This window comes from Mustelus asterias, unplaced genomic scaffold (assembly GCF_964213995.1).
Source record: "Mustelus asterias unplaced genomic scaffold, sMusAst1.hap1.1 HAP1_SCAFFOLD_881, whole genome shotgun sequence".
In the NCBI taxonomy this organism is placed as follows: domain Eukaryota; kingdom Metazoa; phylum Chordata; class Chondrichthyes; order Carcharhiniformes; family Triakidae; genus Mustelus; species Mustelus asterias.
In genome coordinates this window covers 19,944-40,692 of record NW_027590827.1, presented here as the reverse complement: position 1 = coordinate 40,692, position 20,749 = coordinate 19,944, and the positions used below count along the sequence as shown (strand labels likewise).

Genomic DNA, 20,749 nt, shown 5'->3' with positions numbered 1-20,749 from the left:
GAGCTGTCTGAGGGTGAGTCCAGGTATCCTATAGCAATGGGTAGTGTAGGCGCTATATCAATGCAAGTCCTTTCTGAGGGGTTGCAGTTGGTTGAGGCTCTGCTTGCTGGCGAGTCCGGAAGATGGGAGGATTGTCCTGGATCAGGGGCGGCTCATGTTGCACGAAGTGTGCGGCTGTCGTCAGGGCTGCTGTCCCTCCCTCTCTCCCTCCCCATCCGCAGCCAGGTCGCTGCTCTGCCCTGGCGATATCGCCCTGTAATCCCCCTGCTCCACAACCCTGTGCCATGCCGGAGGCAGGAGCCGGGCTCTGAGACACCGGATTGCCTGCAGGCTGATTCCTATCCCCTGGGGCTGAGTGTCAGCGGGCAGCCCATCAAATCATGTCCCTACTGCCACAGTCCGAGGAAGCGGAGCACTTTGATGGCTTGTCCCTCTTATACTGGTACGTCTGTGTGTGTGTGTGAGAGAGAGAGCTCCCTGCCTGTCTGTATCACTGTATGGATAGTGTATCTTTGTGTATATCTGTATGGATTGTGTGTCTATCTCCGTATATCTGTATGAGTTGTGTGTCTATCTCTGTGTATGTCTGTATGGATTTTGTATTTATCTCTGTATATTTGTATGGATCGTGTATCTATCTGTATATCTGTATGGATTGTGTATTTATCTCTGTGTATATCTGTATGGATTGTGTATCTATCTGTGTGTATATCTGTATGGATTGTGTATCTATCTGTGTGTATATTTGTATGGATTGTGTATCTATCTGTGTATATCTGTATGGATTGTGTATCTATCTGTGTATATCTGTATGGATTGTGTATCTATCTGTGTGTATATTTGTATGGATTGTGTATCTATCTGTGTATATCTGTATGGATTGTGTATCTATCTGTGTATATCTGTATGGATTGTGTATCTATCTGTGTATATCTGTATGGATTGTGTATTTATCTCTGTATATCTGTATGGATTGTGTATCTATCTGTGTGTATATTTGTATGGATTGTGTATCAGTGTATATCTGTATGGATTGTGTATCTATCTCTCTGTGTATATCTGCATGGATTGTGTATTTATCTCTGTATATCTGTATGGATTGTGTATCTATATCTGCGTATATCTGTATCGATTTGTGTATCTATCTCTGTGTATATCTGCATGGATTGTGTATCTATCTCTGTGTATATCTGTAAGGATTGTGTATCTATCTGTGTATATCTGTATGGATTGGGTATCTATCTCTGTGTATATGTGTATTTTATGTGTATCTGGCTCTGAGGAGCATGTGTATCTCTCTGTCTCAGTCTCAAGGATGGAGTTAGTGACAGGTTTAACTGCTCACATTAAACATTAGAGTTTGAGTCAGCTGAAAATTCATTCACACCACAGCTCTGCTCTGTCCCAACCAATGGAAACCCGATTTACAGCTTCCACTACCGCCAGGATAAGTTCTGGCGTGGAAAGAGTTAAAATGTTCAGGAGCCTGGGCAAAGAAAGTTGAGCGACCGTTCTTCTGTTTTCACCCAGATTTTGAACTTACCGGGTAGAATTTTCCAACTGCATCTGGATTGCTTGTGTCTCCTTTTGAAATACAGCTCAGTCTGGCTTCCAGTAAATCTTTCACTTCCCGTCAGTGGGGAGGCGGGGGGCTTCAGGGGGAGAGGGGGGTCTGCTCAGGGAGATTGAGGCTGCACAGGGAGAAGGAACTGCACGAGATCCGTCAGTGTCGGTGGAGAGAGGAACAGAGTTAATGTTTCGAGCTCGAGAAGAGTCACACGGACTCAAAACATTAACTCTATTTTCTCTCTCGACAGATGCTGCCAGTTCTGCTGAGACTTTCCAGCATTTTCACACACAGATGTACTTCAATGTGTTATAAAATCTACATGATTCAGTACAATTGGGTTTAGACAAAGCCACTCTCTCATCTAATCATTGAAAGAACCATAGAGTCATACAGTGCAGAAAAAGCCCTTCGGTCTATCGACTCTGATAGAGATCTGGACACCTGATAGAAGTCTACAAGATTATGAGGGGCATGGACAGAGTGGATAGTCAGAAGCTTTTTCCCCAGGGTGGAAGAGTCAATTACTAGGGGGCACAGGTTTAAGGTGCGAGGGGCAACGTTTCAAAGAGATGTACGAGGCAGATTTTTTACACAGAGAGTGGTGGGGGCCTGGAACTCGTTGCTGGGGGAGGTAGTGGAAGCGGATACGGCAGTGACTTTTAAGGGGCGTCTTGACAAGTACATGAATAGGATGGGAATAGAGGGATATGGTCCCCGGAAGGGTAGGAGGTTTTAGTTAAGTCGGGCAGCATGATCGGTGCAGGCTTGGAGGGCCGAAAGACCTGTTCCTGTGTTGTAATTTTCTTTGTTCTTTGTCCTGCACCGTCTGGGACAGCCATAGTATTAGAGGGTTGGATGGAGAGAAATTTGTTGAGTGTATTCAGGAGGAATTTCTCATTCAGTGTGTGGATGGCCCGACTAGAGAGGGGGCAAAACCTGACCTCCTCTTGGGAAAGAAGGAAGGGCAGGTGATAGAAGTGTTAGTGAGGGATCACTTTGGGACCAGTGACCATAATTCTATTAGTTTTAAGATAGCTATGGAGAATGATAGGTCTGGCCCAAAAGTTAAAATTCTAAATTGGGGCAAGGCCAATTTTGATGGTATCAGGCAAGAACTGTCAAAAGTTAATTGGGGGAGTCTGTGGGAAGGCAAAGGGATGTCTGGTAAGTGGGAGGCTTTCAAAGTGTGTTAACAAGGGTTCAGGGTAAGCACATTCGTCTTAGAGTGAAGGGCAAGGCTGGTAGAAGTAGGGAACCCTGGATTACTCAGAATATTGAGGCCCTGGTCAAGAAGAAGAAAGAGACACATGACATGCATAGGCAACTGGGATCAAGTGAATCCTTTGAAGAGTATAGCAGTGTAGGAATAGAGTTGAGAGAGAAATCAGGAGGGCAAAAAAGGGGACTCGAGATTGTTTTGGCAGATAAGACAAAGGAGAATCCAAAGAGCTTCTACAAATACATAATGGGCAAATGGGTAACTAGGGAGAGAGTAGGGCCTCTTAAGGATCAACAAGGTCATCTATGTGCGGATCCACAAGAGATGGGTGAGATCCTAAATGAATATTTCTCATCAGTACTTACTGTTGAGAAAAGCATGGATGTTAGGGAACTTGGGGATATAAATAGTGATGTCTTGAGGAGTGTACATATTACAGAGAAGGAGGTGCTGGAAGTCTTAAAGCGCATCAAGGTAGATAAATCCCCGGGACCTGATGAAGTGTATCCCAGGACATTGTGGGGGCTAGGGAGGAAATTGTGGGTCCCCTAGCAGAGATATTTGAATCATTGATAGTCACGGGTGAGGTGCCTGAAGATTGGAGGGTGGCAAATGTTGTGCCTTTGTTTAAGAAGGGCTGCAGGGAAAAGCCTGGGAACTACAGGCCAGTGAGCCTCACGTCTGCAGTGGGTAAATTGTTGGAAGGTATTTTAAGAGACAGGATCTAGAGGCATTTAGAGATGCAAGGACTGATTAGGGACAGTCAGCATGGCTTTGTTAGTGGAAAATCATGTCTCACAAATTTAATTGAGTTTTTTGAAGGGGTAACCAAGAAGGTAGAAGAGGGCAGTGCAGTTGATGTTGTCGACATGGACTTTAGCAAGGCCTTTGACAAGGTACCGCATGTAGGTTGTTGCATAGGTTAAATCTCACAGGATCCAGGGTGAGGTAGCTAAATGGATACAAAATTGGTTCCTTGACAGAAGCCAGAGGGTGGTTGCAGAGGGTTGTTTTTCAAACTGGAGACCTGTGACCAGCGGTGTGCCTCAGGGATCGATGCTGAGTCCACTGTTATTTATCATTTATGTTAATGATTTGGATGAGAATTTAGGAGGCATGGTTCGTAAGTTTGCAGATGACACCAAGATTGGTGGCATATTGGACAGTGAAGAAGGTTATCTCAGATTGCAACAGATCTTGATCAATTGGGCCAGTGGGCTGACGAATGGCAGATGGAGTTTAATTTAGATAAATGCGAGGTGATGCATTTAGATAGATTGAACCAGGGCAGGACTTACTCAGTTAATGGTAGGGCGTTGGGGAGAGTTACAGAACAAAAGGATCTAGGGGTACAGGTTCATGGTTCCTTGAAAGTGGAGTCACAGGTGGACAGAGTGGTGAAGAAGGCATTCAGCATGCTTGGTTTCATTGGTCAGAACATTGAATACAGGAGTTGGGACGTCTTGTTGAAGTTGTACAAGACATTGGTAAGGCCACACTTGGAATACTGTGTACAGTTCTGGTCACCCTATTATAGAAAGGATATTATTAAACTAGAAAGAATGCAGAAGAGATTTACGCGGATGCTACCAGGACTTGATGGTTTGAGTTATAAGGAGAGACTTGATAGACTGGGACTTTTTTCTCTGGAGCGTAGAAGGCTGTGGGGTGATCTTATAGAGGTCTATAAAATAGAGGGGCATAGATCAGCTAGAAAGTCAATATCTTTTCCCAAAGGTAGGGGAGTCTAAAACTAGAGGGCATAAGTTTAAGGTGAGAGGGGAGAGATACAAAAGTGTCCAGAGGGGCAGTTCTTTCAAACAGAGGGTGGTGAGTGTCTGGAACAAGCTGCCAGAGGTAGTAGTGGAGGCGGGTACAATTTTGTCTTTTAAAAAGCGTTTAGACAGTTACATGGGTAAGATGGGTATAGAGGGATATGGGCCAAATGCGGGCAATTGGGATTCACTTAGGGGTTTAAAAAAAAGGGCGGCATGGACAAGTTGGGCCGAAGGGCCTGTTTCCATGCTGTAAATCTCTATCACTCTAATAACTACCACTGAAGTCGCACTAATCCCATTTTCCTGCGCTTGTCCCATATCCTTGAATGTTCTGATATTTCAAGTGTTCATCCAAACATTTTTTTTAAATTGTGAGGTTTCCGCCCTCCACTACCTTCCCAGGCAGCGCATTCCCGATTCCCATCACCCTCTGAGTGAAAAAGATTTTATCTCAAATCCTCTCTGAATCTCCTGCCCCTCACCCTCAAACTTATGCCCCCTCATGATTAACTCCTCAACCAAGGAGAACAGCTGCTCCCTACTCACCCTGTCAATACCTCTCAGGATCTTATACACCTCAATCACGTCCCCCCTCAGCCTTCTCTGCTCTAGAGAAAACAATCCAAGCCTATCCAGTCTCTCCTTATAGCTCAAATGTTCCATCCTAGGCAACACCCTGGTGAATCTGCTCTGTACCCCCTCTATGCTATCACATCCTTCCTATAGTGAGGTGACCAGAACTGCACACACTGCTCCAGCTGTGGCCTCACCAACGCTCTGTACAACTCCAACATTACCTTCTTGCTCTTATACTCTATACCATAACTGATAAACGCAAATGTACCATATACCTTCTTAATTACCCTATGCACCCGCTCTGCCTCCTTCAGGGATCAGTGAATAATTACCCCAGATCCCTCTGTCCCTCCGAGCTTCCCAGCGTCCTGCCATTCATTAAATACTCCCTCGTCTTGTTACTTCTACCAAAGTGCATCACCTGGCACTTATCAGGGTTAAATCCCATCTGCCACTGCTCTGCCCAGCTGACCAACCCAGCTATATCTTCCTGAAACCTCCAACCTCCTTCTTCTCTGTTAACCACCGTCCCAATCTTGGTGTCGTCTGCAAACTTGCTTAACATTCCCCCCACATTTTCATCGATATCATTTATGTATATAACAAACAGTAAGGGTCCCAGTATTGAACCGTGTTATACATTCCCTGTCAGCTTTTGAAGAGGTTAATGTTTTGGGTGGCGACCCTTGTTTCGAGGCAGAGCCCTTTTGCTGATGGGCCTGTTGTGTAGGTCCAACAATCTCACTGATTTGATCCCCATTATCAGCACCATCATCTGAATTTAAATTTTAAATATTTCGAATTCTCTTCGACTTGCTCCAAATCCAGTAATAAACATCTTTGAGTTCAGAATTTTCTGGAGCAGCAGCCTTTTGTTATTTAGCAATGGTACCGAGACTTAAAGTATTAAAAGCATGAGGACAGGTTGCTTAGGCTGGACTTGTATCTTGTTGAGTATGGAAGGTTGGAGGGAGATCTGATGGTGTGTTTATGATAGTTAAAGGAATTGAGAGGGTGGGAAGGGAAAGGGGAGCGTGCTTGAGGTGCAGTGGGCAGTGTCCCTGCCTCTGAGTCAGAAACTCCAGGTTCGAGTCCCACTCTAGGATTTGATGCCGACAGAAGGTGCATCTATAATGTGGTCAAACAGGTTGATTATCAGCCTGTAAATCCTTCCAACAGGGCTCTGAGAGGCAGTAAGAGCAGGAGAGACTGCTGGTCAGCTATGCTTGAAAAAGAGTGCTGCCCTTCCAGCTGTAAGCTCCTGGCTTCAGCCTAGTGACCTGTTCCAGGAAAAATGAGCTACAGGAAATCAGAGATGAGCATGTGCATTGTCTGTCTAGACAGAGGAGATGTGTGCATTGTCTGTCTAGACAGAGGAGATGTGTGCATTGTCTGTCCCATCCATGTATAGACAGAGGAAACATGTACATTGTCATCCTCAGCTCTCACCCACTCTCTTCACAGCTTGGCTGTGCATTGAGCAAGCTGCGATTGAGTGCTGCTCTCTGTCTACAGCAATGGAATTCTATCAGGAAGCCATCGCAGAGAGTGAAAGAATCCGATTTAAAGAGGGCAACTGGTTCGATAGCATTTGCTCCTCTCATTGGCTTCTGCTCAGCTTGGGGTCCAGGTTAGTGAGGCAGCAATGGGAGCAGCCCCGCAGTCTGTGCAGTGGGTTGCAGCATTCTGGGAGAGGCCCTTGAGGGAGTCACTTGATTGAGAATCTTTGCACGCAGACACAGTGTGAGAAAGACAAGGAGTGGACTCGTGGTTAGATACTGGAGGCACAAACCTACTTTTCAAAAAGGTTCACTGTCATCACCAAAATCACAAAATGTTGGTTTGCAGGTGCAGCAGGTAATTAAGAAGGCAAATGGAATTCTGTTCTTTATTGCTAGAGGGATGGAGTTTAAAAACAGGGAGGTTATGTTGCAGCTGTATAAGGTGCTGGTGAGGCCACACCTGGAGTACTGTGTACAGTTTTGGTCTCCTTACTTGAGAAAGGATATACTGGCACTGGAGGGAATTCACTAGTTGATTCTAGAGTTGAGGGTTGGCTTATGAGGAGAGACTGAGTAGACTGGGGCTATACTCATTGGAATTCAGAAGAATGAGGGGAGATCTGATAGAAATAGATAAAATAATGAAAGGAATAAATAAGACCGAAGCAGGAAAGTTGTTCCCACTGGTGGGTGAAACTAGAACTAGGGGGCATGGCCTCAAAATAAGGGGGAGCAGATTTAGGACTGAGTTGAGGAGGAACTTCTTCACACAAAGGGTTGTGAATCTGTGGAATTCCCTGCCCAGTGAAACAGTCGAGGCTACCTTATTGAAAGTTTTTCAGGCAAGGATAGGTAGATTTTTGAACAGTAAAGGAATTAAGGGTTATGGTGAGCGGGCGGGTAAGTGGAGCTGAGTCCACGAAAAGATCAGCCATGATCTTATTGAATGGTGGAGCAGGCTCGAGGGGCCAGATGGCCTACTCCTGCTCCTAGTTCTTATGTTCTTATGTCACAGGGATACTCTGGCCTTGTTTTGAACGACGGCATTCCCCATCTATTCCTATCTTGTATCATTATAATTGTAGCAACAAGTTAGTTGGTAACACTGATGGGAAGTGACAAACTTGGCCAACTCTGCAGTTAAGCATTAAGCCAGAAGGGTTGGACCTGCTCGGTGTATGGAAGGCTTGTGGCTGATTGCATTTACCATTTCTGTGCACGATTAAGTAAATAGAACCTTTCAATTCCCACAGCCTGATGCAGCATTCTGCTCCCCAGGCCAGTTCCAGCGTTACAGACTTCAGAATGATGTACTGACAAAAGAACAAATAAAATTACAGCCTTTATTACAGGAACAGGCCCTTCGGCCCTCCAAGCCTGCACCGACCATGCTGCCCAACTGAACTAAAAGCCTCTACCCTTCCGGGGACCATATCCCTCTGTTCCCATCCTATTCATGTATTTATCCAGATGCCCCTTAAAACTCACTACTGTATCTGCTTCCACTACCTCCCCAGCAGCGAGTTCCAGGCACCCACCACCCTCTGTGTAAAAAGACCTGCCTCGTACATCTCCTTTAAACCTTGCCCCTCACATCTTAAACCTATGCCCCCTAGTAATTGACTCTTCCACCCTGGGAAAAAACTTCCGACTATCCACTCTGTCCATGCCCCTCGTAATCTTGTAGACTTCTATCAGGTTGCCCCTCAACCCTCGTCACTCCAGTGAGAACAAACCAAGTTTCTCCAACCTCTCCTCATAGCTAATGCCCCCCATACCAGGCAACATCCTGGTGAATCCTTTCTGTGCCCTCTCCAAAGCCTCCACATCCTTCTGGTAGTGTGATGACCAGAATTGAACACTATATTCCAAATGCAGCCTCACTAAGTGCTGATCTGTCTGTTGTCAGTGCCAGGAATGACAGGAGCCGGTGTGATCAGCAAGAGGGGTTTGTACCAGTCTGTGTTCATTCCCTGCCATCCTAGCACCTGGAAAACCCTGGCATTAATAGCTGGATTCAGGGAAGAAAAGTGGAGGAGGGCGGGATGGAAAGACAGCCAGTAAGGTGGAATGGGATTGTGGTCGGAGGAGTTCTGACTGGAAGTTGCCACTATACCTCCAAAAAGGGAAGCTAGTGCACTTGCCAAATCCAGTAGCCACCCAGAATAGCTCAGGCAGGGGATGCAGTCTGAGGTAAAGGTGTAGGAAGCATTCTTTTAATTTATTCTGATGGTGCAGGCAGCACTGGTGAGGCTGGTATTTATTGTCCCTCCCGAGTGAAGATAGTGGTGGGCCTTCTTCAACCACTGCAGTGATTGTGATACTGGTACTTTCACATAGCAGGGGGAGTTCAGGAGAAGGGAAGGAATGGCTGATACCTTTCCAAGTCAGAGCGGCACGGTGGCACAGTGGTTAGCACTGCTGCCTCACAGCGCCAGGGACCCGGGTTCGATTCCCGGCTTGGGTCACTGTCTGTGTGGAGTTTGCACGTTCTCCCCGTGTCTGCGTGGGTTTCCTCCGGGTGCTCCGGTTTCCTCCCACACTCCAAAGATGTGCAGGTGAGGTGGATTGGTCATGCGAAATGCACAGGGTTACAGGGATAGGGTGCAGGGGAGGGCCTGGGTGGCATGCTCTTTTGGAGACTCAGCGCAGACTCTATGGACTGCCTGGCCTCTTTCAGCACTGCCGGGATTCTATGGCTCGATGGATATCTGACTCAGAGGAGAACTTGCAGGTAGTGGTGTTCCTATGTGTCTGCCTCCTTTGTCCTTCCAGTTGGTAGAGGTTGTGGATTTGGGAGGTGCTTTGGAAGAAGCCTTGGTGAGTTGCTGCAGTGCATCTTGTAGATGGTACACACACGGCTGCCGCTGTGCGTCACTGCTAGAGGGAGTGAATGTTTTGTGGATGGGGTGCCAATTAAGCGGGCTGCTTTGTCCTGGACGTTGTCGAGCATCTCATCATTGTGAAAGTATTGGAACATATAAAATCATAGAATCCCTACAATGCAGGAAGAGACCATCTGGCCCATCGAGTCTTAAAGATTATCTCGCTAGTTTTTCCCACAGCATTTTTAACCGAGGCCCTTGCATATGTATGGTGTCTTTAACATTTCTCTGTACTTTCCTTTAGGACGATTATGGGTCCCTATGGAATCAATCGAGTCATTCACCGTGTTGAGTTCTCTGACTGTGAGAATGGTCTGGGTAAGTGTAACCTCTCTCTCCAGTACCAGGTCGAGCCCAGGTTTCCCAGTAACTAAGACACAGTTCACCCTACTCCAACCTGTCCCTTTCTATAGTTATTCAGCATCATGCAGTTTGCTTTCAGAGTAAAATAAATAACTTGCATTTATATAACACCTTCCACAGCTTCAACACGGTCACAACCGATGATCTACCTTTTTAAACACAGTCCCGTTTGTAATGTGGAAAAGAATTCAGCCAATTTATGCGCAGCAAAGTCCCGAGCGAGATGGATGATCAGATAACCTGATTTTAATGACAATGGTTGAACACTGGCTCGGACACCAGGGAGAATGCCCTAGCTCTTCCTCCAGTAGTGCCACGGGATCTCTTACATTTGTCTATGAGAGCAAACAGGGCCAAGAAACAATGTAGTATTCCCCCCGCCCCCCTCAGTACAGTACTGCGAGTGTCAGCCGAGTGGGAGTGAGACCTACACTATCTGGCTCAGCGGATGAAGGCAGACACTAGTGTAGTTAATGCTGAAGAGATAACTGTGGGAAGGGGTTACATAGAAACGCAGCAGGAGGAGGCCATTCGGCCCTTCGAGCCTGCTCTGCCATTCATTACGATCATGGCTGTTACAGAGCATGTTGGCTGGAGCAACAAGAATATTGTTGTTGGACTGGGATTTACCACCATCAAGGCACTGGTCTTGGAAGATGCGATGCATTGAGAATTATAGATGGAAAATAATGTTTACTCACATCCATAACCAGTCCGAGTTCCGTCTGGCTTTAGGTATCAGTTAGAAAGTCCAGCGCGATTTTGTACCCTTTCAGCAAGTGAGCTTCAACCGAACAAGGTCCACAACCATTTCCTCTATTGATTTTGACTTGATTTGATTTATTATTGTCACCTGTATTAACATACAGTGAAAAATATTGTTTCTTGGGAGCCATTCAGACAAAGCATACCGTTCATAGAGAAGGAAAGGAGTGCAGAATGTAGTGTTACAGTCATAGCTAGGGTGTAGAGAAAGATCAACTTAATGCAAGGTAGGTCCATTCAAAAGTCTGACGGCAGCAGGGAAGAAACTGTTCTTGAGTCGGTTGGTACGTGACCTCAGACTTCTGTATCTTTTTCCTGAAGGAAGAAGGTGGAAGAGAGAATGTCCGGGGTGCGTGGGGGGTTCTTAATTATGCTGGCTGCTTTGCCGAGGCAGCGGGAAGTGTAGACAGAATCAATGGATGGGAGGCTGGTTTGCGTGATGGACTGGGCTTCATTCACGGCCTTTTGTAGTTCCTTGCGGTCTTGGGCAGAACAGGAGCCATACCAAGCTGTGATACAACCAGAAAGAATGCTTTCTATGTTACATCTGTAAAAGTTGGTGAGCGTCGTAGCTGACATGCCAAATTTCCTTACTGAGAAAGTAGAGGCATTGGTGGGCTATCTTAACTATAGTGTCGGCATGGGAGGACCAGGACAGGTTGTTAGTGATCTGGACACCTAAAAACATGAAGCTCTCGACCCTTTCTACTTTGTCCCCATTGATGTAGACAGAGGCATGTTCCCCTTTATGCTTCCTGAAGTTGATGACAATCTCCTAATACATTGTATCTCACCTAATACATTGTACTCAATACCTGCATTTGTATAGCACCTTTAACATAAAATATCCCAACGGATTTCACATAATTGGACAAATATTGTCACAGGTTCACACAAGTCAGGTGACCAAAATCTTGGTCAGGGAGATAGCTTTTCGAGAGCAACAAAAACAGAAAATGCTGGAAAATTTCAGCAGGTCTGACAGCATCTGTGGAGAGAGAACAGAGCCAACGTTTCGAGTCTGGATGACCCTTCTTCAGAGCTGAAGGCAAAGAAAGTCAGACAAGATTTATGCTATGAGGGTAAGCACAGTAAGAAGTCTCACAACACCAGGTTAAAGTCCAACAGGTTTATTTGGTAGCACGAGCTTTCGGAGTGCTGTTTCTTCATCAGGTGAGTTCACTCCGAAAGCTCGTGCTACCAAAATAAACCTGTTGGACTTTAACCTGGGGTTGTGAGACTTCTTACTCTTCTCATTTAAGACACTCCCTAAAACCTGTTCAAGTGAACCCACTTGTAGGGACAGGGTTGCTGTAATTGAACAAAGGGAATGTAACTGGTGATGATGGGGGCTGAGAAAGGTGCTGAAAGTGTCCTCTAAGTGATCAGAATGTGTGAATGGCAGCACAAAGGTACAGATTGTTAAAGGACTGCCTGAGGAATGTGGCAGTTGGTCCGAGAAAGCGGAGTGGGGTTGGTTTGGAGACAAGATGGAGAGCGAGATTTCAGAAGAGGAGGAATAAAAATAAGAGTAAAAAGTAATAAAAAATGGATGAATGCGATGAAAAGAAGAAATGAAATAAAATCCATGGAAATGGGGGGAAGGTGGAGGGGGAGAGTTCACACTCTGAAGTTGTTGAACTCAATGTTCAGTCCAGAAGGCTGTAAAGTGTCCAATCGGAAGATGAGGTGCTGTTCCTTCAGTTTGCGCTGGGTTCACTTGAACAGGTTTTAGGGAGTGTCTTAAATGAGAAGAGTAAGAAGTCTCACAACCCCAGGTTAAAGTCCAACAGGTTTATTTTGGTAGCACGAGCTTTCGGAGTGAACTCACCTGATGAAGGAGCAGCGCTCCGAAAGCTTGTGCTACCAAATAAACCTGTTGGACTTTAACCTGGTGTTGTGAGACTACTTACTGTGTTCACCCCAGTCCAATGCCGGCATCTCCACATCTTAACTGAGAAGAGACAGGAAAGGAGGTGGAAAGGTTTGGAGAATCATAGAATAGAATCCCTACCGTACAAAAGGAAGCCATTCGGCCTATCAAGTCTACACCGACCACAATCCCATCCAGGCCCTATTTCCGTATGCCCACACATTTACCTTGCTAATCCCCCTAACAGTAGGGTTAATTTAGCATGGCCAATCAACCTAACCCGCACATCTTTGGACTGTGGGAGGAAACCGGAGCACCCGGAGGAAACCCCACGCAGACACGAGGAGAATGTTCAAACTCCACACAGACAGTGACCCGAGGCTGGAATTGAACCCGGGTCCCTGGCGCTGTGAGGCAGCAGTGCTAACCACTGTGTCACCGTGCCGTCCTAGGGAGGAAATTCCAGTGCGTAGGGTTCAGGCGACTGATGGCACGGCCACCAGTGGAGGAGCGATTAAAATTGAGGGTGCTGAAGAGACCAGCGATGGAGGATGGTGGGACTGGAGGAGGTTGGAGAGATGGGGAGAGGGTAACACAATAGACAGATTAGAGCATGAGGCTGAGAATTTGAGTTTGAGGATTGCAGGGCTGGGCGGCAGTGTAGGTCAGTGAGCACAGGAGTGAATGAGACTCGGTGTGTGTCAGGATATAGATATTAGAGACGAGGTGTAGTGGGTGAGGGGCAAGCCCAAAGAGCAGGAGGGTAGTTGAGTTTGGAGGGAACAAATGAAGTTTTCAGCCTCGTCACCTCAGCAGAATAAATAATCGTTCTTTCTCTGTTTTAGGTATTAAAATAATTGGTGGATTCAAAGAACAAACGGGTGAGGAATATGGAATCTACGTCAAGCGCATTTTGCAGCAAGGAATAGCCGCAAGCGATGGTAGGTGAAAAGTCTTTGGGGCAACAATCTCATCCTTGAAATATTTTACTGGCTATGAATTCAGCAGCAACTTTTCAAACCTGTGCAGTACGTATCTGTACTGGGGCGCAGTCAGTCAGCTGCTTTCTGCAATAACGGGGTTATATCAGTCCTCCAGCATTGCCACATTAACGTACCTTCATCTTCGACTTTGCGCCGTTGCTGATGACTCACATTTACTGCCCGGCTGTTGTTAGTGTTCCGGTGGGAGTCCAGTCCAATTCGAGCCTGGCTGTGTCGGCTGCAGTGAGGTAGTTATGGTTGTCATGGTTACAGGGTGACTGCCACACGCTCCTTCCTATGATGCCGCTTTGCTGTGGCAATCTGAGGATGTACTTTCCTCAAATCTCTTGATCCAGTGGAGAGACTTCAGCACCAAGTGCTTTGGACGTGTGCAGACTGGTCATAGAATCCCTACAGTGTAGAAGCAGGCCATTCGGCCCATCAAGTCTGCACCGACCACAATCCCACCCGGGCCCTATCCCCATAACCCTATGCATTTACCCTAGCTAGACCCCCTGACACTAAGGGGCAATTTAGCCTGGCCAATCCACCTAACCCGCACATCTTTGGACTGTGGGAGGAAACCGGAGCACCCGGAGAAAACCCACGCAGACACGGGGAGAATGTGCAAACTTCACACAGACAGTGACCCAAGCTGGGAACCGAACCCGGGTCCCTTGCGCTGTGAGGCAGCAGTGCTAACCCACTGTGCCACCGTGCCGCCCCAAGTTATTGAAGTCAATCTGACACAAAACTATATCCCACCTGGATGAATCCCGGAATCTTTTTCTGGTCTGCCCAGTGGGTCTGCTGTCAGCAACAAGCTCTCCATCCAGGACATCTTTTGGTCAGTGACCCACTCCACTGAAGGCGCTCTAATTAATGAATCATACAGCATAGGTGGAGGCCATTCGTCCCATCGTGTATGTGCTGGCTCTTTCAAAGAGGTATCTGATTAATCTCACTCCACCCTCGTCTCCCTTTCCAGAGCTTTGGAAATTTCCCCTATCCAGTTTTCTTTTGCATGTTACTATTGAATCTGCTTCCACTGCCCTTTCAGGTAGCACCTTCCAGATCACAACTCACTATAAAATTATCTCTCCTCATCTCTCTCCTGCTTATTTCTGCGAATTCCTTAAATCTGCATTCTCTGGTTAACAACTGTCCTGCCAGTTGAAACCATTTCTCATTATTTACTCTATCTGATTTCGAACACCTCGATCAAATCTCCCCTTAATCTTCTCTATTCAAACGAGAGCAATCGCAGCTTCTCCAATCTCTCTACATAACGGAAGTCCCTTGTCCCCAGTGCCGCTCTTCATTGGCAGAATCCTCTGGCTCAGGGACATCGGCCCATATTTCCCATCCCACGTTTCTCTCAGTGCCCCAAAGGCACAGGGATCCACAGGAATCCTCGTCTTACCTGGGTGCAGTTTTGAATGTTTGAGGGATGGTTAATGGAAGCCGGTGATGAAACCTACCCCACATCAACAGAACAGACTGTTGGAAACCTCTCCACACCTGATACCTGGGGGCACTGGCCGTTCCTACCAGTGATCATTGGCCAGCGATCAGGGGCAGGAACCCTGGCCCAGATGCAGCAAAAAACAGGGTGTAGCTTCCCCATGTCTGTGCGGACTGAGACCTAACACAGCACCTACAGGGAATGCAGCCTCCCAGTGCGATGCCCCAGTCACACACTGCACAGTGAGAATATCCACTGGAAAATCAAGCTGTAGCAGTGGTGAGATTGTGGGACTCGCTGCCATTATGGAGTGGTTGAGGTGAAGGAGTTGAGGGGGAGCTGGATAAACACGTGGGAGACAGGAACAGGAGGATATGTTGATAGGACGAAATGAAGTAGAGCAGGTTGAGTTTAAACACTGACACAGAGCTGTTGGACTGAACGGCCGGTTTGTGTAAATTTTATAGAAGGTGCTGAGTGACACACATTAAAGGCCAATTGTTGGGGCCGAAGGAGAATGAAGTGATTCACTGGTGTTATAGATTTCACCGCCTTCCAAGCTTATAGAGACAGTGCGTTCGACTGAGTTGTCCCATTATGAGCCACGTAATTGCTCCTCATTCGGCCTTTGCTACTTTTTTTTCTGGTCCTAGAGCTCACTTAGCTGAGGAGCCTCCAATCACACTGACACCCATATATGTGTCTGATGTGGTCACTCAACTCAAGATCGCCTTCAATGGAGTCTGAAAGCACAGCGATCAGCGATTCACAACACTGTGACCCTGCCACCGTAATACAGTGCATTGCACCCATTCACAGAATAGAATCATAGAATCCCTACAGTCCATTCAGCCCATCGAACCTGCACTGACAACAATCCCACCCAGGCCCTATCCCCGTAACCCCATGTATTTACCCTACTAATCCCCCTGACACTAAGGGGCAATTTAGCATGGCCAATCCACCTAACCCACACATAGAGACATATAAGATAATGAAGGGGCTCGACAGGGTAGAAGCAGAGAGATTCTTTCCACTCAGAAAGGAAACAAGAACCAGAGGACACAGCCTCAAAATAAGGGGGAGTCAGTTTAGAACAGAGTTGAGGAGGAACTTCTTCTCTCAGAGGGTAGTGAATCTCTGGAATTCTCTGCCCATTGAAGCAGTGGAGGCTACCTCGTTAAATATGTTTAAGTCACAGGTAGATAGATTTCTGATCAACAAGGGAATTAAGGGTTATGGGGAGTGGGCGGGTAAGTGGAACTGAACCACTATCAGATCAGCCATGATCTTATTGAATGGCGGGGCAGGCTCGAGGGGCTAGATGGCCTACTCCTGCTCCTATTTCTTATGTTCTTATCTTTGGAGTGTGGGAGGAAACTGGAGCACCCGGAGGAAACCTATGCAGACACGGGGAGAATGTGCAAACTCCACACAGACAGTGACCTGAGGCCAGAATTGAACCCAGGTCCCTGGCGCTGTGAGGCAGCAGTGCTAACCGCTGTGCCACCATGCCGCCCGTAATCCAACTGTCCACCATTATCCAATGTGGATCAGACATGCACGCCATGTTGTTCCAGCTATGAGGAGGTTTGACTGACGAGGTGAAAGTGTTCGGTACCTGGATCTGACTCAAGACTTGAAGGTGTTGGGCCCAGGCCTAGCTTCTGAACTGAGAGAGTTGGGTCCAGATCTAAGTCTGTTGAGGGGGTGGGGGGGGGGGGGGGGGGGGGGGGGGTGCAGCGGGTTGAATCTGAGTTATGATGAGGAATGTTTTCATTTTCGCTCAGTGGGGATTAACTGCAAAAATCCTGTTCCGGGTATGGATGCCACGAGGACAGAACAAATCTGTGTCCAGATGAATGGCCCCAACTCTGGATAGGAGAAACATTGGGACTGAGAGAACTCATGGTAACATGGAACAAAGCTGCTGTCAGTCACACCCCAGTTCCAATACGTGTTTCTGTTTCAGGTCGCTTGCAGGCTGGTGACTTAATCCTGGAAGTGAATGGAGAGGATCTGGCGGGAGTTACAAATGAGAGGTATATAACCTAGAGCTAAACTTTCCTCCACCATTGGTAGCTGTGCTTTCAGCTGCCTGGACCCTAAGCTCTGGAATTCTCTCCCGAAACCTCTCTGTCTCGCTCTCTCTACCTCACTTTCCTCCCTCAAGAGATTCCTCAAACCAACTTCTTTGACCAGGCTTTGGTCACCTACCCTAATATCTCCTTTTGTGTCTCAGGGTCAAATTTTGTTGGCAACACTCCTGTGAAGGATCCCGGGCTCGCGACATTAAAGGCGCTACAGAAAGGCAAATTGTTACAGTCAGGGGCTGTGACGCCTGATAAATAGCCCAACCCAATATCAGGTTGTTGTTACAAAAGCAAAAGCTGGAAAGCTGAAAATTAAAACAGAAAATGCCCGAAATACTCAGCAGGTCAGGCGGCAACTGTGGAGAGAGAAACGCAGTGAACATTGCAGGTCAATGATCTATCATCAGAACCGGAAAAAAGCCATGAAGGAAACAGGTTTTAAGCAAGATCAGAGGGAGGGAAGGGGGATAGAATGGAGGAAGAACAAAAGGGAAGGCCTGTGAAGGGAGGGAAAGCCAGATAGAGTAAATGACCAAAGCGATGATGGTGTTCAGCAAACAGAACACCATTACAATTCAATCACTGGAAATCATGCCACGGGTTACCCACAAAATGAACCAAACTCCTGGCCTTATTTCGAGTGGGATAGAATTGAAAAGTAGGGAAGTTATTGCTGAACCTGTGTCGAACCTTCATTCGGTTACACTTAGAGTACAGTGTGCAGTTCTGGACACTACATTATAAAAAGGACATGGAGGCACTGGAGTGGGAGCGGAGAATGACAAGGATGATATCAGAAATGTGAGGGTTTATATATCAGGAAAGGTTTGACATTGACAGGCTGGGTCTCTCCTCTCTGGAAGAAGGAAGGCCTAATAGTGGTCTTTAAAATTATGAAAGGTTTTGATGGAGTGGATACAGAGAGACTGTTTCCTTTTGAACAAAGAACAATACAGCACAGGAACAGGCCCTTCGGCCCTCCAAGCCCGTGCCGCTCCCTGGTCCAAACTAGACCATTCTTTTGTATCCCTCCATTCCCACTCCGTTCATGTGGCTATCTAGATAAGTCTTAAACATTCCCAGTGTGTCCGCCTCCACCACCTTGCCCGGCAGCGCATTCCAGGCCCCCACCACCCTCTGTGTAAAATACGTCCTTCTGATATCTGTGTTAAACCTCCCCCCCCCTCACCTTGAACCTATGACCCCACGTGAACGTCACCACCGATCTGGGAAAAAGCATCCCACTGTTCACCCTATCTTTGCCTTTCATAATTTTATACACCTCTATTAGGTCACCCCTCATCCTCCGTCTTTCCAGTGAGAACAACTCCAGTTTACCCAATCTCTCCTCATAACTAAGCCCTTCCATACCAGGCAACATCCTGGTAAACCTCCTCTGCACTCTCTCTAAAGCCTCCACGTCCTTCTGGTAGTGTGGCGACCAGAACTGGGCGCAGTATTCCAAATGCGGTCGAACCAACGTTCTATACAACTGCAACAGCAGACCCCAACTTTTATACTCTATGCCCCGTCTATAAAGGCAAGCATGCCATATGCCTTATTCACCACCTTCTCCACCTGTGACGTCACCTTCAAGGATCTGTGGACTTGCACACCCAGTCCCTCTGCGTATCTACACCCTTTATGGTTCTGCCATTTATCGTATAGCTCCTCCCTATGTTAGTTCTACCAAAATGCATCACTTCGCATTTATCTGGATTGAACTCCATCTGCCATTTCTTTGCCCAAATTTCCAGCCTATCTATATCCTTCCGTAGCCTCTGACAATGTTCCTCACTATCTGCAAGTCCAGCCATTTTCGTGTCGTCTGCAAACTTACTGATCACCCCAGTTACACCTTCTTCCAGATCGTTTATATAAAGCACGAACAGCAGAGGTCCCAATACAGAGCCCTGCGGAACACCACTAGTCACAGGCCTCCAGCCGGAAAAAGACCCTTCCACTACCCTCTGTCTTCTGTGACCAAGCCAGTTCTCCACCCATCTAGCCACCTCCCCCTTTATCCCATGAGATCCAACCTATTGCCCTACCATGAGGGACTTTGTCAAACGCTTTACTAAAGTCCATGTGGACACAAACACAGCCCTTCCCTCGTCAACCATTCTAGTCACTTTCAGCACCATCTTCATCGCAATCCCACCTGCCAAACTTAGAAAAGCTGCCTTGATGGAACTTTTTGATTTGATTTGATTTATTATTGTCACATGTATTAGTATACAGTGAAAAGTGTTGTTTCTTGTGTGCTGTACAGGTAAAGCATACCATTCATAGAGAAGGAAAGGAGAGGGTGCAGAATGTAGTGTTAAGTCATAGCTAGGATGGAGAGAAAGATCAACTTAGTGCGAGGTAAGTCCATTCAAAATTCTGATGGCAGCAGGGAAGAAACTTGAGTCGGTTGGTACATGACCTCAGACTTTTGTATCTTTTTCCCGACGGAAGAAGGTGGAAGAGAGTATGTCCGGGGTGCCTGGGGTCCTTGATTAAGCTGGCTGCTTTGCCGAGGCAGCGGGAAGTGTAGACAGAGTCAATGGATGGGAGGCTGGTTTGCTGAGTTATTGCCAATTCCAACCCCCCCGGGGCCAGCAGACTGTCTAAGACGGAACAGCTTCTAGAGGCCCCCCTTGCAGTGAGCTGTGTTCTGATCTGTTACAGGGCTGTCGATATCCTTCGCATGGCCTCAGCATCCAACCACATGTCCTTGCTGATCGCTCGGGATGATGAAGCCAGGTAAGAAGGGCAGCTTCTGTCCGCCCCTCTTGAGCGGGTCAGTGTTTTAATACCGGGATTTGTGACGGGGATGATGAGAGGTAAGTATTGTGTGAGATCTGTTGCCATTTTAAATCCAACCACTCGTCATGTCCCACCTGTGAGGAGGACAAAGAATAACGTTGTTCGATCACACAGCTTCTCAGTTCTAACTCCAAACCAGACAAACAGAACAAACCTTGGTTCCAGCCCCAGCCTCCACCTTAATAATTAATTAATTAGAAATCAGTTTACCAGTTAAGCTGATTAGTGTGCTAAAGCTTCACTGTCTGTCTTTATTCCATTCCTTCTAAGCTGAAGCTCACTAATACAGTTTAAATCGGATTAAACAGTGGTGTTGTGGTGGGAAGAGAGAGGCTTGCTGTGTGCGGCAGCAAAATCATTCTGCCCTCTTGAGTACAGGACGACCTGCTCTGCTGGGTTTAAGGAATCCCCTCACACTTTTCAAAGAGGAGGGAGTTATCTTTTTCCCACGTCTCACATCTCCCCCCGAACCAAATTTAACAGCAACGGAAGAATGATTAATTCATCATAACGAGTCCACAGCAAGGGGGATGAGGGAGTGGAACCAAAGGCGGGCAAAAGAAATTGAAGCGCACAAGAGTTGTGATCAAAGTGAATGGTGGAATAGTCCCAAAGTCTTTCTCTCCCTCCGCACAGTGTTAGTTCCAGTGTTCCTCTCCCTCTGCACAGTGTTAGTTCCAGTGTTCCTCTCCCTCTGCACAGTGTTAGTTCCAGTATTCCTCTCCCTCTGCACAGTGTTGCTCCAGTGTTCCTCTCCCTCTGCACAGTGTTAGTTCCAGTGTTCCTCTCCCTCTGCAGTGTTAGTTCCAGTGTTCCTATCCCTCTGCACAGTGTTAGTTCCAGTGTTCCTCTCCCTCTGCAGTGTT

General features: G+C 47.0%; 1 protein-coding gene across 1 annotated transcript; it reads left to right on the top strand.

Annotated features, from left to right (window-relative positions):
- Window positions 1–389: 389 nt before the first annotated feature.
- LOC144487567 (synaptojanin-2-binding protein-like) lies at window positions 390–19,820 on the top strand (the record flags this gene model as incomplete). Its single annotated transcript, XM_078205650.1, has 5 exons — window positions 390–442; window positions 9,775–9,848; window positions 13,377–13,472; window positions 16,952–17,021; window positions 19,746–19,820. Coding segments are annotated over exons 2-5 (308 nt in total), but the record flags the coding sequence as incomplete, so codon positions are not given.
- Window positions 19,821–20,749: the final 929 nt, after the last annotated feature.